At 38.2% G+C, this 13,181-nt stretch overlaps 1 protein-coding gene across 1 annotated transcript in view; it reads right to left on the bottom strand.

Moving 5' to 3' along the window:
• LOC144959392 (uncharacterized) overlaps positions 1 to 2,648 on the bottom strand; it is a 2,895-nt gene extending 247 nt beyond the window's left edge. The window contains exons 1-3 of the mRNA XM_078891969.1: positions 2,498 to 2,648; positions 1,312 to 1,457; positions 1 to 588 (exon numbers count right to left, since the gene is read on the bottom strand). The exon at positions 1 to 588 is cut by the window's left edge and continues 247 nt beyond it. Coding sequence (XP_078748095.1) covers positions 193 to 588; positions 1,312 to 1,457; positions 2,498 to 2,546 — 591 coding nt within the window. The 5' untranslated portion in view covers positions 2,547 to 2,648 and the 3' untranslated portion in view covers positions 1 to 192. The remainder of the gene's footprint in view (positions 589 to 1,311; positions 1,458 to 2,497) is intronic.
• Between the last annotated feature and the right edge of the window lie 10,533 nt (positions 2,649 to 13,181).

The following is a 13,181-nucleotide window of genomic DNA, read 5'->3' as shown; positions in this document are numbered from 1 at the left end:
TTCCATTGGAGTTTCATTTAAGTCATTTGATACTGAAGCACTAATCAAATTTTTAGTTTGTCTTCCTGAAAAATGTTGTATTTCATATATGAATTCTTCCTCTAAAAATTGCTCAAATTCATTTGCACTGATTTTTTTTACTTGATTGGAGTTTTTTTTTTTTTGAGACTTTTAGTTTATTTATCCTTAAGATCAAATTCTTGATAACATTTTATCCCCATCTTTTTGTTCAGTTCCACTGATTATAAAGAAAAGCCAGTTGGCTGTAAAGTTGGAGTTTAATCTCTCTGAAGTTTGAAATTTTTCTAAATCTAAAACTATTTTATTTGAAAGTTTGAAGTCATTTGGTCTTATGAAGTCTTCATGGTCTCCTAACAAAATTTTCCTGTCAATATGAGCTGCTGATAAAACATCTGAAATAAAATTAAAGTCAAAAACATTATCTAAATACTCCCTGAACACATCCTGAGGACCATCCACCAATTGAAAAGCTCTTGAATATGCAGAGGACATTATGCTGCGTAGCCGATCACATGATGCTTGCAAAAGAGGATGGTCACTGTAGAGGTAGCCAAACCAGTCTTGTACCTTCAAGAGAAAAAAAATCATACAATTGCATGAAACAATGAAAAATTGATAAGTCCATACATGACAAAAAAAGCCATTAATAGGGTCTACTGATACCATTAAATTTTTATAATACAGTACAACCTCTGGAAAACGACACCCCTGGATAGCAACATTGACCTCTGATCCCCAATTTTTTGCTGTTATTAGAATTAGATCGTTTGTTACCGACCAATTAGAACACGTTTACTAACCTGCGTCTACATGACACATTGACAGCCTGCCCTCAACAAAAGGCACTTTGAAAATATTTTCCTTATCGAACATTAAATTCAGAAAACCTCCATTGCCTTTGTCTGCAAGTTGTAAAGCACCTAAAGGGAGGAGTACCCCATCTTATGAGTTAAATGTACACCATTCAATTATCAAAACATGCTGCATGAAGCTTTGAACGCAAAAGAGAAAAGACAAAACAAATGAGAAGCTTCAATGACAATATAATTATTGAGTTTCTCCTCTATTAAGCTAAATAAATACTTTAAACATCAAGACGGGATCAACTTAAAAACAGTAATTAGTTAAACAAATTGTAAACCAGTCATGCCGTTTACTTCGAATAAGTGTTTTATAAATGTTTTGTATTTGTGCTAAAAAGACGGTACTTTCACTATCCATACCATAGCAACATTCTTAAACACACATTAAAGGAAAATTGGGTATGACATAAGAGTAGGTGTAACATACCATCTTCTGTTCTTGGCCACTGAACAGCATGATATCCCACAGCTGGACAAGCACTCGATTGGTGAGGGTTGGTGGATTGGCATCAGGTCTTCTTCCCTTTCCTTCTCTGGTAAACCTTTTAAACATGGCATGGTAGCTATCATCCGCTGTGGTGAAAGAAAAAAAGATAAATGAATGTTTATGACAATTTCTTCCTAGACCTCACATGTAGATTAGAATATCAAAATAAAACTATCCAATCATGACATCAGATATAAGCACATTCTGCTTAGGAAATCAATCCGAAAACCCAGCTATATAATAAATATAATATATATATATCATCCGTAAAATAGATGCAAGAGAAAATGTTCTTATTCCATTTGAAAGTACAATAATAAATCAAATAAGAATATAGCATGTTGGCTGAGAAAAAAATATGAGAGAGAGAGAAGGGGGGGGGGGGGGGGGGGGGGCTTTTTTAAAAACCCAAAAACTATGAATGCAAATATCATTATCAATATCAATGACTAAAACAAAGCCTACATTATTATTAGCTAAGTAGAAGTTTAAAGAACTAATAATTTAATAATCTAAAAGGTTAATAGAAAAAATGTCTAATATATCAACAGCTTTGGACTGTTCCAAATCAACAGGCTGCTTAAGGTTAATGAGCTAAAATACGGGGTACGTATCTCAAAATATTTTCATTAAATGATGAACTTGTGCCTGCCAGTGTCTTTGATAACTCTTTTGGTCGGTAAATAATACAATAAATCTCAATGGGAGACCTTTGATAACTTAAAATCGAAAAGCAAAACTCAATTTATAATCTATGACAACCCCCATTCTATATAATGGACTAGTCCACTTCGATCAGAAAACTGAAATTATTCTTGGCAGCCATTCTGATTCAGAATACGAGAAAAACGCATCAACACCAGCTAATATATCAGTTAAAATAAACAAAAGAGAAACAAATCAATAGGCTGTAAATTGAAATAAAATTTTGAAAATACAAATTCAATAGTCAGACTGTGAATTGACGGAACTGAAGAAAATAAACAAATTTTAGAAAGTGACCGGTTGATCGACGGATGGCAGTGATGACTCGATGACAGTGACTTGGGCAATTAAATCAAAATAAACTAATATTTATCTATTAACTTTTCAAATCATGACTGAAAACAATATTAGTAACACTTACCAATTAGTTCGTGCAAGATGTTGGCAGTTTCAGACCGTGAAGTCGCCATAACGATGAAAAAATGTGAGAGCAGTAGCTACACACACATTGCAGTAATGGCGTACGGTAGAAAAAGAAAGTGGCTTAGACCGGCGTTTTTGTAAATTGACGCAACAAGCGTCGTGGTTTCGTATCATTATGATTTTTTGATATTACAGAGCAGTAAAGTTAGGTGCCCCAAACGTAAACAAAGGTCGAGAAGCACGTGGCAAACCACATGTTCCTGTCTTGACAGCTCACGTTCCAATGTAAATAATAGAAAAAAATAACCTTTAAAATTTGGCTGTTAGGTGGCAAAAGAACAAAATATTCATAAATACTCGATCATGCATCAAATAATGTCTAGATATGGATATTTTATGGAACAAAAGGTAAAATTTTCTAAAATTTATCAAAAGTTACAGTCTATCTATTTTTAGACCAGAGCAAATTATTGCGCTGGTGTGAACAAAACGAGAATTATTCGGAGCCTGATTTTCAGAATAATTTAGCCTTATATTATTATTTCTGCAACTGTTAGATTTTATGTAAACATATTTTCAATACTGAAAGTGTATTGCCTACAACTCAAACTACAAAATTGGGAGACCTATATTGTGCGTAAATTATTCCGGTCCCTAACGGAAATCACTAGCAACTTGTTATTGTTTACGTTTGGGGCACCTAACTTTACTGCTCTATAAAGAAAAAAGGCTGAATTTTAATATGATGGTAAGGGTTTTCCGATTTTTCCAGTAAAAATGCATTTTTTTGTTATTTGAAAAATTAAAATGAGATTTTAGCCCACTTGTAGCCAACTTAGAAATTAGCCCGTGACACCACTAGAAAGAGTGATATTTCGACAACAAAAACATACACTTCTCATGCGAATATGATTCCACGGCGCTTGTTGCCAAGACTTTAAACAGCAGTAGGTGCTCTGGACCACGATTTTCTGTGCGCGTTTGGCCGTGAAAGTATGCATATTGTAAAAAATTTTGAAAATGTAAATATTCTTTTAACAAAATAAAAATACCATGAAACGAAAGAGAAAAGAAAGCACTTTCGTTTGCTCAAAGTTTCATTGTCATAACTTTGATGGTTTTTATTTAATGGAGCAGTGAAGTTGACCAAAATGACCGAAATATCGGTCTCACTTGCTTACTCAGAGACGGGTTTAGACTACCTATATATCGTTTTGTGTCTTGGTATATTGGATGTTGTGAGTATTTGACCTAAACGAATAGCACCAATGTGCTTGACAAGGGTTGGGTTGTTTGTTTTTTCCTTAAACCCAAGGATGTTGTGAGTATTTGACCTAAACGCATAGCACCAATGTGCTTGACAAGGGTTGGGTTGGTTTTTTTTCCTTAAACCCAAGGATGTTGTGAGTATTTGACCTAAACGCATAGCACCAATGTGCTTGACAAGGGTTGGGTTGTTGTTTTTTTCCTTAAACCCAAGGATGTTGTGAGTATTTGACCTAAACGCATAGCACCAATATGCTTGACAAAGGTTGGGGTTTTTTTTTTCCCTTAAACCACAAAAGTCAAAGTCATGAGATACTCGCATTACTCGGTCTGGAGTAGCCTTCAATAACTTAAAGGCTGACACTGACCACAATACAAGGCGACGATTATCTAAAGGAAAGTGGAAAGCGAGTTGTATTCAATCGTTCAATCAAGGGGGTCGTTGTTCTATCAAGAGCACTACTAACTAACAACCCACTAACAAGCTTTTTTTTGTGAGTCTTTGGTATTCAATTAGAATTGCTTTACATTTATATGCATAGAGAACTAACTTTTATGATCTAAAATAATCCGTTATATAGAGTTGACTAGGACCATTATCAATTCCTCCACTCAAATCAAGCCTCTTCTCATAATATGGTTGATGAAGAATTCCAGACAAGGCCTGAGCAAAACAAAAGTATCATGAAAAAGGAATGCCGATATACATAATAAGGAATGGTGAGTGATTAAATGATATAAGGTTTGAGTCAAATCATATTCGAGCCTGGGAAACAGAACACAGCGCACATCACACATCAGTTAGATTTTTTTTTTAATAATTGAGCTTTATATAGCGCAATGTCCACTAAATGTACTCAAAGCGCTTTACAAGGGGTTCCTATCAACAGCAAAATTTAACATGTAGGACGGGACATGCCGCCTGTTAGGCGATATTACAATTGTTCGGACAAAGACAACGCTGTTAACGGCCTGGTACTCATTTTACACCTGAGTACAATGAAAGAATGTGAGTAAAGAGGCTTTTCCAAGGAATCAACTATGCGCCGAGCGCAAGGCTCGAACCCAGGACCTTCCAATCCGAAAGCGAGTGTCATACCACAAGACCACATAACCGCACTGTTTTGTATTTGTATTTAGTCCTTGCAACTACAGTGTAAAGGGGTTAAACTAGAAACTGCTAAATCAAAAGAACTGATAACTTAGTAGCGATTTGAATGTTCTCGATCTATCTTTGAAATTGTTGAAAACGCACAATCCGAGAGTGACAATTTACAAAGGACTGCCTCAAAACCGAAAAGAATCCCTTCCAGATTAAGACGCAATGAAGCAGAAACAATATTACAAACATAATCATCTCCCTAGCCAACAGCAACACTACTTAACATATAGAACAAGACATGACGCCTGTTAGGCGATATTACACCCTTTTTTTCCGACAGATTCAACGCTGGTCGGGTACTCATTTTACACGTGTACGGTGAGAGTATGTAAATAAAGAGCCTTTGACTTTGCATTCGTTGAGATTTCTATTTGAATGGTGGGCTGAGCCGATAAAATAATTTATATAATATTGAGATATTTGGCCATGTCTGGCGTACAATGGAAAAAAAAACATTTTCTTTTCTTTTTCCCTGTAATCAAATACAGATAAACAAAACAACCACCGCCCAAACATCTTAAACTTGCTTAAGAGATTTTTGGATAGTATTGGGAGTCATCTTAGTCTTAGTCTTTGTTTATCAATACAGTGGAATCCTAATATTGGACTTGACTAAAAGAGTAATGACTTTACGCGGATTCAACTGCATCATTTAGCCTAAAGTTTTTTGGGGTATCTTTTTTTTTATTCTGGTCTTCATACATCATCGATTCTGCTAAGCATTACGATCAGCCACTAATCGTATGACGTGTTGGTTTTTTTTTTTTTTTGTTTGTTTTTTGTTTTTTTTTTTTTTTGTTTTGTTTTTTTTTTTGGGGGGGGGGGGGGGGTTAAACGCCAAAACTCTATATCTTTTTCTTTTTTTTTTTTTTGAAGAGCGAAATATGCGCCAACTACTTTTTTTTCTTTCTTTTTTTTTTTTTTTAATCTAAACAAAAAAGACGAAATATACGGCAAAGACATGCAGTTATGCGGCCGGATATGTGGATCCGGTGGCATTTTCCTGGAGGGACAGAATAAGAGATGCTTGCCCGTTGAGTTCCAAGCAAAGAATAGTCTTCCTCTTAGACAATCACAGTTCCTGTTCAGGAAAAATACTACACTTCTGTCACTGCGAGACAAAAAGGATACAAATGTAATATTTCTTAGCACCATGCACTCCACAAGAAAAATCGACGAAGAAAGCAAGAAACCTGAAATTGTGGCACATTATAATAGAACCAAGGGTGGGGTTGACACACTGGACCAAATGGCTCATGCTTTTACAGTTTACAGTAATACGAAAATCAAAGAGATGGCCCCTTGTGAAAAGAAAATCAAAGGAATGGCCCCATTGTCATGTTTTTCTTAGATTTGAGTTCAATTGCCGCAAAAGTCATCTTTAAAATTAAATTCCCAGTTGACAACGTTGTCGCATGAGGACAACAGACAGCTTTTCAACATACAGTAAATGTTTGTTGTCAACGGTGTATTGAGCAGATTCAGCGATGCTCAACTATCCCCTCATTCCAAATTCCAATCAAACAAAATATGGAAACTGTTGGAAAAAATATTGCCTTCTTCCACTTCAACTGTAGCTACTTCTCAATCAACGCCACAGAGGCCTCGAATTGAAGCAGAATCTGTCAAACAAAAGAGATGTGGACTTGGCCCTGCGAAGAAAGACAGAAAAACGAAAACCTAATACAAGAAATGCCATCGCTCAAATTTACAAAGACCACACAGCGTTCCTTTATGATAATTGTGAGATTAAGGTGATTAAAGTTGAACTGCACACTGATTCTATCCACTGATGAAAATCAAATCTAAAGTTGATTTTTTTTTCCTTTTGTAATTCAATTTTCAGAAACCATAAAAACTCAATCATGTTCATTATGTTCTTAAACAACCCTCTTGTTCTGTTTAAATTGATTTAAAAAGTTGTTTTTCTTAAATTACATGTATTATTAAACTTTCATAACAAAAGTCGGCAGATATCATTTTTCCCCTCTTTCTTTTTGTATGTTTTTAAGGGTTTTACGGCGCTTGCAACACATTTATGTCATATCAGCGCCAGTAAAAGGAAGACAATTGGATAGTGAAAAGATCCTAGATGTACAATTAAAAGGAATTGAGATAAAAGTAAGACAAAGAGGAATGATTCAAATAGGGAACAGATGTAGATTCCAAGAGTACACCAAACTATCAATGTACTTAGTTTGAGATCACCAGACACCAGACACCAGCACAAGATCCCACTAAGAAGAATACACTCAAATGTTTACATTATGAAATCAAAATAACAAACATAACAATACATAACAGAGAGATGATTTACGAGGAAAAAATATAATCTCCCAAAACACTGTGTATTAACTATTTCCCTCCCAGCCAAGCACTACGGCCAGGGCCAGGGCAAAACCAAGTAATCTCATTCCAAGACGCAAATTGGAATACAGACACAGTAAGTGTCACCCTGCCCACTATGGGAAACCAGGAACCCCACCCAGTTTCCTCTCTTTAAAGTGTACAGGTGTAATACACCCAGTCAGTGGGAGACGTGTGTGAAAAAAAAAACCGGAAATGACCGATGTCCATGTCATAATGAATATACACTCCCAGCACGGTTTCCTCGAACTCATTTGAATGTCCTGAATCATTTCCTTATTATTCTTTGTTATCATTCCATTCATTCCTCGAACTAATTTATACACCGAACACAAGTTTCCTCCAACTAATTTCACCCAGCCAGCATAAAAAATTAAACTGAAGGATTTTTTTAAAATGCGACCTATGATTTCAACAACTGTAATTGTAGTGGTAGTAGTAGTAGTAATAATAATAATAATAATAATAATAATAATAATAATAATAATAATAATAATAATAATAATAATAATAATAATAATAATAATAATAATAATAATAATAATAATAATAATAGGAATAGACTCTTATATAGAGCGCACGGTATCCTCAAACATGAGGTTCTTGGTGCTGTATGTACATCAACCCAAAGCAATATGATTCTTGAACATAGACAATGATTTGGATTCCCGGATGCTCTGTGGAATGGTGCTCCATACAGACAGACCAAATTGAGAAAAGGACCTTGTTCCTGCCATTGAACGAATGCGTGGGATAGTCAAATGGGTGGCGTCATTGGAGGAACGCAAAGGTCAGGTTGTCAAATATTTCTTTAGGAGTTCTGTGAGGTAGGGAGGGGCAGTGTTTTTCCAAAGATAAACTAGGACCCTATTCTCAACAGGCAGTCAGTGCAATCTTCGAAGGAGAGGTGTGGCAGTCAAACCTCAACTTCGAAAGACCAATCTGGTAGCACTATTTTGGACCGTCTGCAGCCGCATGAGCTTATTTTCCGAGATATCAAACACCAGAGCATTACAGTAATCCAACTTTGAAAATAAAAGAGAAACTCTTGGAAACATCCTCATAAAGGAACTGTCGAATAGATCCAATTTTTTTTTCAACTGACACATCAATTATAGGATCATTGTCTTAATTTGATGGTACATTGACAGTTCTGAATCTAAGAATGCTCCAATATTATTGACTTTGTCAACTATATCCATTGACACCTCTCAATTTCTTCTCGTTCCACAATCTTCTGTTCCCTAAATACTAGTGCGGGGCGGTCCTTGGCAAGCTTAAGGACCACGGTCCTACGGTCCTTGGGAAATGAAGACCGCAAGGACCGGTCTCTAGACCGGTCCGTTCATTCTTGAACCGTTAAAGACCGCTACACGATGAAAACCGTGGCCTACAGGAGTAAAACACACGGAGTAGTCACACTCATTTCAAATTGTAACCTAATTAGAGAAGAGGGGTGATGCCTTCTTTATTTGCTCACCGTACTTCATTGTTACTTCGATAATTTAATAAAATTTGAAATTTATCCCCATTAACGGAGATAATGGCATCGCCCAAGGCGTTGATCGAGTTGTTCGTGGCGTTGATACACACACGCAACTCCTACCCCCCCCCCCCCCCACACACACACACACATTAGAGGGCAGCGAGCATTGAAGAGTAAGAGAGAGACGTGAAGTTATAATAAGAGGGGGTGGATGAGGTGATAAGAGGGGTCGATGGTGACTTTTCGCCAGATCTAACAAACTCAGCTACCCATTCATTGCTGAGTAGACAGGGATTCAGAAAAAAATCGACTGCACCCGGGATCGATCTCTGGCCCTTTGCGTATAAAGAGAGTGCTCTATCAACTGAGCTATCGGGGTCCCCAAATATTCTATTGGACCTTTTAAAAATACAGACGTTATAACTGGTTTTTTTGGACGGAAGAAACTAATGAAACTCATATTACTTGATTAGTTAAAACACCAAACGAAATTTTAATATTATTGTATTATTTTAAATGACAACAATGCGATAGAAAGGAGTGGCGACAAGAGATGGACAAAAGAAACAAAAAATCAGACTTGCAACTTGCTAGGTTCGACACACACACACACACACACACACACACACACACACACCACACACACACACACACACATCTTTAGTAGTCACATACATTTCAAACAATAACCCATTAGAGAAGAGGGGTCATGCCTTCATCATAGATCATTGTCATTGCGATCATTATGGTGTAGTAAATTTTGAAATTTACCCCGTATAATGGAATCGTCCAAGGCGTGCGCCTCCTGTTCCCCCCATCTCACACACGAAAGGGCGGTTTGCGGAGTGGAGGGAGGTGGTCGTCTGCCTCTATGGTCGTCTGTGTCGTTTAGTGTATGGCAAAGGGGGGTGGGTGCGATTAATTAAGTGGGATGGGTGGTGATTGGTGGAAGATAGGCAAAGGACCGAGGCAACGAATCGCTGGGGAAGTAGTATGGCGCGAGACCGTTGAAAGGTGATAAGAAGTGAGGACCGCCGGCGGTCTTCCTCTTTGGGACTGGACCACGGTTCACAGCTAAAAGACCGTGGGACCGGTCCTCGGTCCGGTCCTCAGCGCGGCACTACTAAATACATCACCTCCGTTTTGTCGTCATTCAACCTTACCCATCCAATCCCTTACACTTACACCCAGTACGCATTTTTCACATGTAGGTACTTATGACATTTTGTAAGATTTTAGTACATTCATATCCAAACACAGGGTCCCCACCAAATCTTTGAAATTTTTTTCAAGACCCCATCGCGCGGCGGAAAATTATTCCGCCATGCGTCAAGAATGATTTTTTAAAAGCCATTTATCAATAATAAAATATTACTTCTTTAAAATAGTGCACATGTACATTTACTAGTGTAGCCTTCAAAGAACAGATGATTATACTAGATATTTATTACCATTACATCTTACCCCTAGATTCCTTGCCATCAGTTGATTCAATTTTGCTTTCTCTTCATGATTCATCAACCATGCAATATTAATCCGCCACATTTCCAATAATAGAGAGGTCCAATCTTTTCATTGTTCACTTTACTATAATACACTATGTACAAGACTATTTACAAACTGTCCTTCCTCTACAACAATTTCAAGGCCTCCTTCTCCTCAAGTTTCTTAGAAATGGAGGCCAACTCCTCTTCTTTCTCTATGGCTGCTTTTCTCAGAGCATTTGCACTGGTGAATAAAGCTAATTGCTCCTTCATCCCTGTCACTTCATCAGCCTTGTTTTTCACTTTCTTTCCTAAAAAAAGCAGCATTCTCTGTCAACACAACTTTCCTTTTTTTCAGCCCAACAACTTCCTCTTCTGCTAGTTTTCTTTTCCCACTTTTTTCTCCAATGCTTTTTTTCTCCTCCAAATAAGCTTTGTACCTTCTACTGGCTAATCCACATGACTTAAATAAATTGTCACCAATTTCAAACTTTTCCATGCCACCTATGTGCCTCACATAATCCTTGATGGTACGCCTAGCAATCAAAGTTTTCATTTTCTCTCCCATGTCTGTATCTAGTGCCGTGTTGTTTTCCGAGAAGCCACGCTCCACTGTTGCTTGCCCATGAGATATCACAAGACATTTCTTCATGAATCCCCACAACTTGGTGACAATTGGCAACTTCACTGAATATACGAGGGCTCTTTCATAATTAACCGAAAAATGCAAAAATGCCTGTAAAATCCGCGTTTTTTATGCTATCATACCTTGACTCGTCCTTCATTTCTCTACGTAACAGCCAAGTCTGTCGACACACTTCTGCCAACGCCGCACCATGGAATAGATACCCTCTCGGAAGAAATTTCCGTCAAGGTTTTGTAGCCATTTCCGCACATGGTCAACAAGCTCTTCATCGACATCAAAGCGCTTTCCTGCCAGCTCACGTTTCAGTGGCCCAAAGAGGTGATAATCAGATGGTGCGAGGTCTGGACTGTGTGATGGGTGTGGCAAAATCTCCCGCCCATATTTCTCTAGCCAACCTTGCGTCGCTCGTGCTGTGTGGGGTGTAGCGTTGTGGTGTTGCAAAATGACCCCGTTGGTCAACTGCCCTGGGCGCTTTCTGCGAATGGCCTCCCTAAGCTTGTCAAGAGTTTGGCAGTACAGTAGAACATGAAAGTAACGTACTCGGAAATAGCGAGAACTCGGAAATAGCGAGTAAAATCTAAATCCCCGTTTTTTTTTCCCTTATTTGAGTCAATAAAATTAGCATGAAAGTAGCGAGTATGAAAAAGAGGTCAACTCGGAAATAACGAGCATTTCCTGCCCCAGCCTAGGACTGCGAACGAAGTAAAGCAAAACAAGAGACAATGGCAATTTAAATATTTTTAGCCTAGCCTCTTTTCTTTTCTTATTTTTCGTTACGAGTAATATTACATAGTAGCCTAGTCTGTAGTAGTACATAATAGGCGAAACAAATTTGGGTGGGGGTTGGGTTTGTGTGCGTGTGTGTGTATTGGGGGTGGGGGTCAATTATTCACCTAATGTGGTGCCACGCGACGCGCGAGGTAAGCACATGTCAACATGCCTCACTTCGCAGCATCGGTCAGCGAGTAGCATCGTTAACGAACGACACGATCAGCGAGAGAGGGGAGTGTGGAACCATTATTTCAATGGGTCAGTGATTGAGTGATGCGCTTGCTTACCTCATCAAACATGCCGAGTGCATACAAACACTCGCGCGCACACGCACACGCACACACTTCTATGTTATTGTTTTTTTTTCTAGTCATGATTTTACTTGAAAATAAAAACAAAAACAACAAAAACCAAGCATTCTGCCACTTCTGTGAAGAAATTGAAATAGGGGCAACGGCTTTTACTCGAATTACACACTGAGGGGAATAACCAGCAATATTATTATAACCTTTCCTGGCAACTCGGGAATAGAGCGAGAACTCGGAAATAGCGAGTAATCAGGAGTGGACCCGTCGAACTCGCTATTTCCGAGTTCTACTGTACCTTGCAGCATTGATTGTTTCTCCAGGTTGTAAGGTTTCGAACAGAATAACACCACGACTGTCCCAGAAAACAGTTCCCATTATTTTCTTTGCTGACCGCATGACTTTGAATTTCTTCGCGACAGGTGAGGATGGATGTTTCCATGTCATCGAATCTTGCTTTGTTTCTGGGGTGCAATGGTGCAACCAAGTCTCATCACCGGTGACTATGCTGTCAAGAAAAGTCACATCGTACCCTAGAAAGTCTCCGCCGGCGTTGGCAGTATGCCCGTGAACCCTGCGTGAGCTCTTGCTTCTTCTCAAAAGTTCCCTGCAGATGTCCAATCTTTGTTCTTTATGATTGTCTGTCAATTGCTTAGGAACCCATCTTGCGCTGACTTTTCTGTAGCCAAGTTCATCAAATACAATTCTATGGGCAGAAGTTTCCGAAATTTCAAGACTGCTTTCGATTTCATGAAGTTTCAGTTTCAACCTCCTGTCTTGACGAATAAGCTCATCAACTCGCTTCACATTGTCTTCTGACGTCGCAGTTATCGAACGCCCTCTCCCTTCCCTGTCTGTCAAGTCGGAATGGCCGGCTTCAAACAAATTACACCAGTGATAGACTTGTGTACGGCTTATGCTCACCATATACTCTGAAGTTCTTTATGAATTTCGGTAGGATTCAGACTTTTGGCGTTCAAAAAACGTATGACAGCTCTGATTTCCTCCTTTGACCAAGTTTCAAGGTGGGCCGCCATCTTTAAAATCGTCTAGAAATTCATTGTGCAAAATAATGCACTTCATAATTTCTGGGAATATCCGTAAGGTAATAAGGAATATCATGTCGTTTACAGAATTAAAAAATCTCCACTGGTTGCTGAGCAATGGGCATTTTTCGGTTATTTCTGAAAGAGCC

This window comes from Berghia stephanieae, chromosome 1 (assembly GCF_034508935.2).
Source record: "Berghia stephanieae isolate SIO BIC M18660-M18661 chromosome 1, UCSD_Bste_1.3, whole genome shotgun sequence".
In the NCBI taxonomy this organism is placed as follows: domain Eukaryota; kingdom Metazoa; phylum Mollusca; class Gastropoda; order Nudibranchia; family Aeolidiidae; genus Berghia; species Berghia stephanieae.
This window is presented reverse-complemented; position numbering and strand designations above follow the sequence as displayed.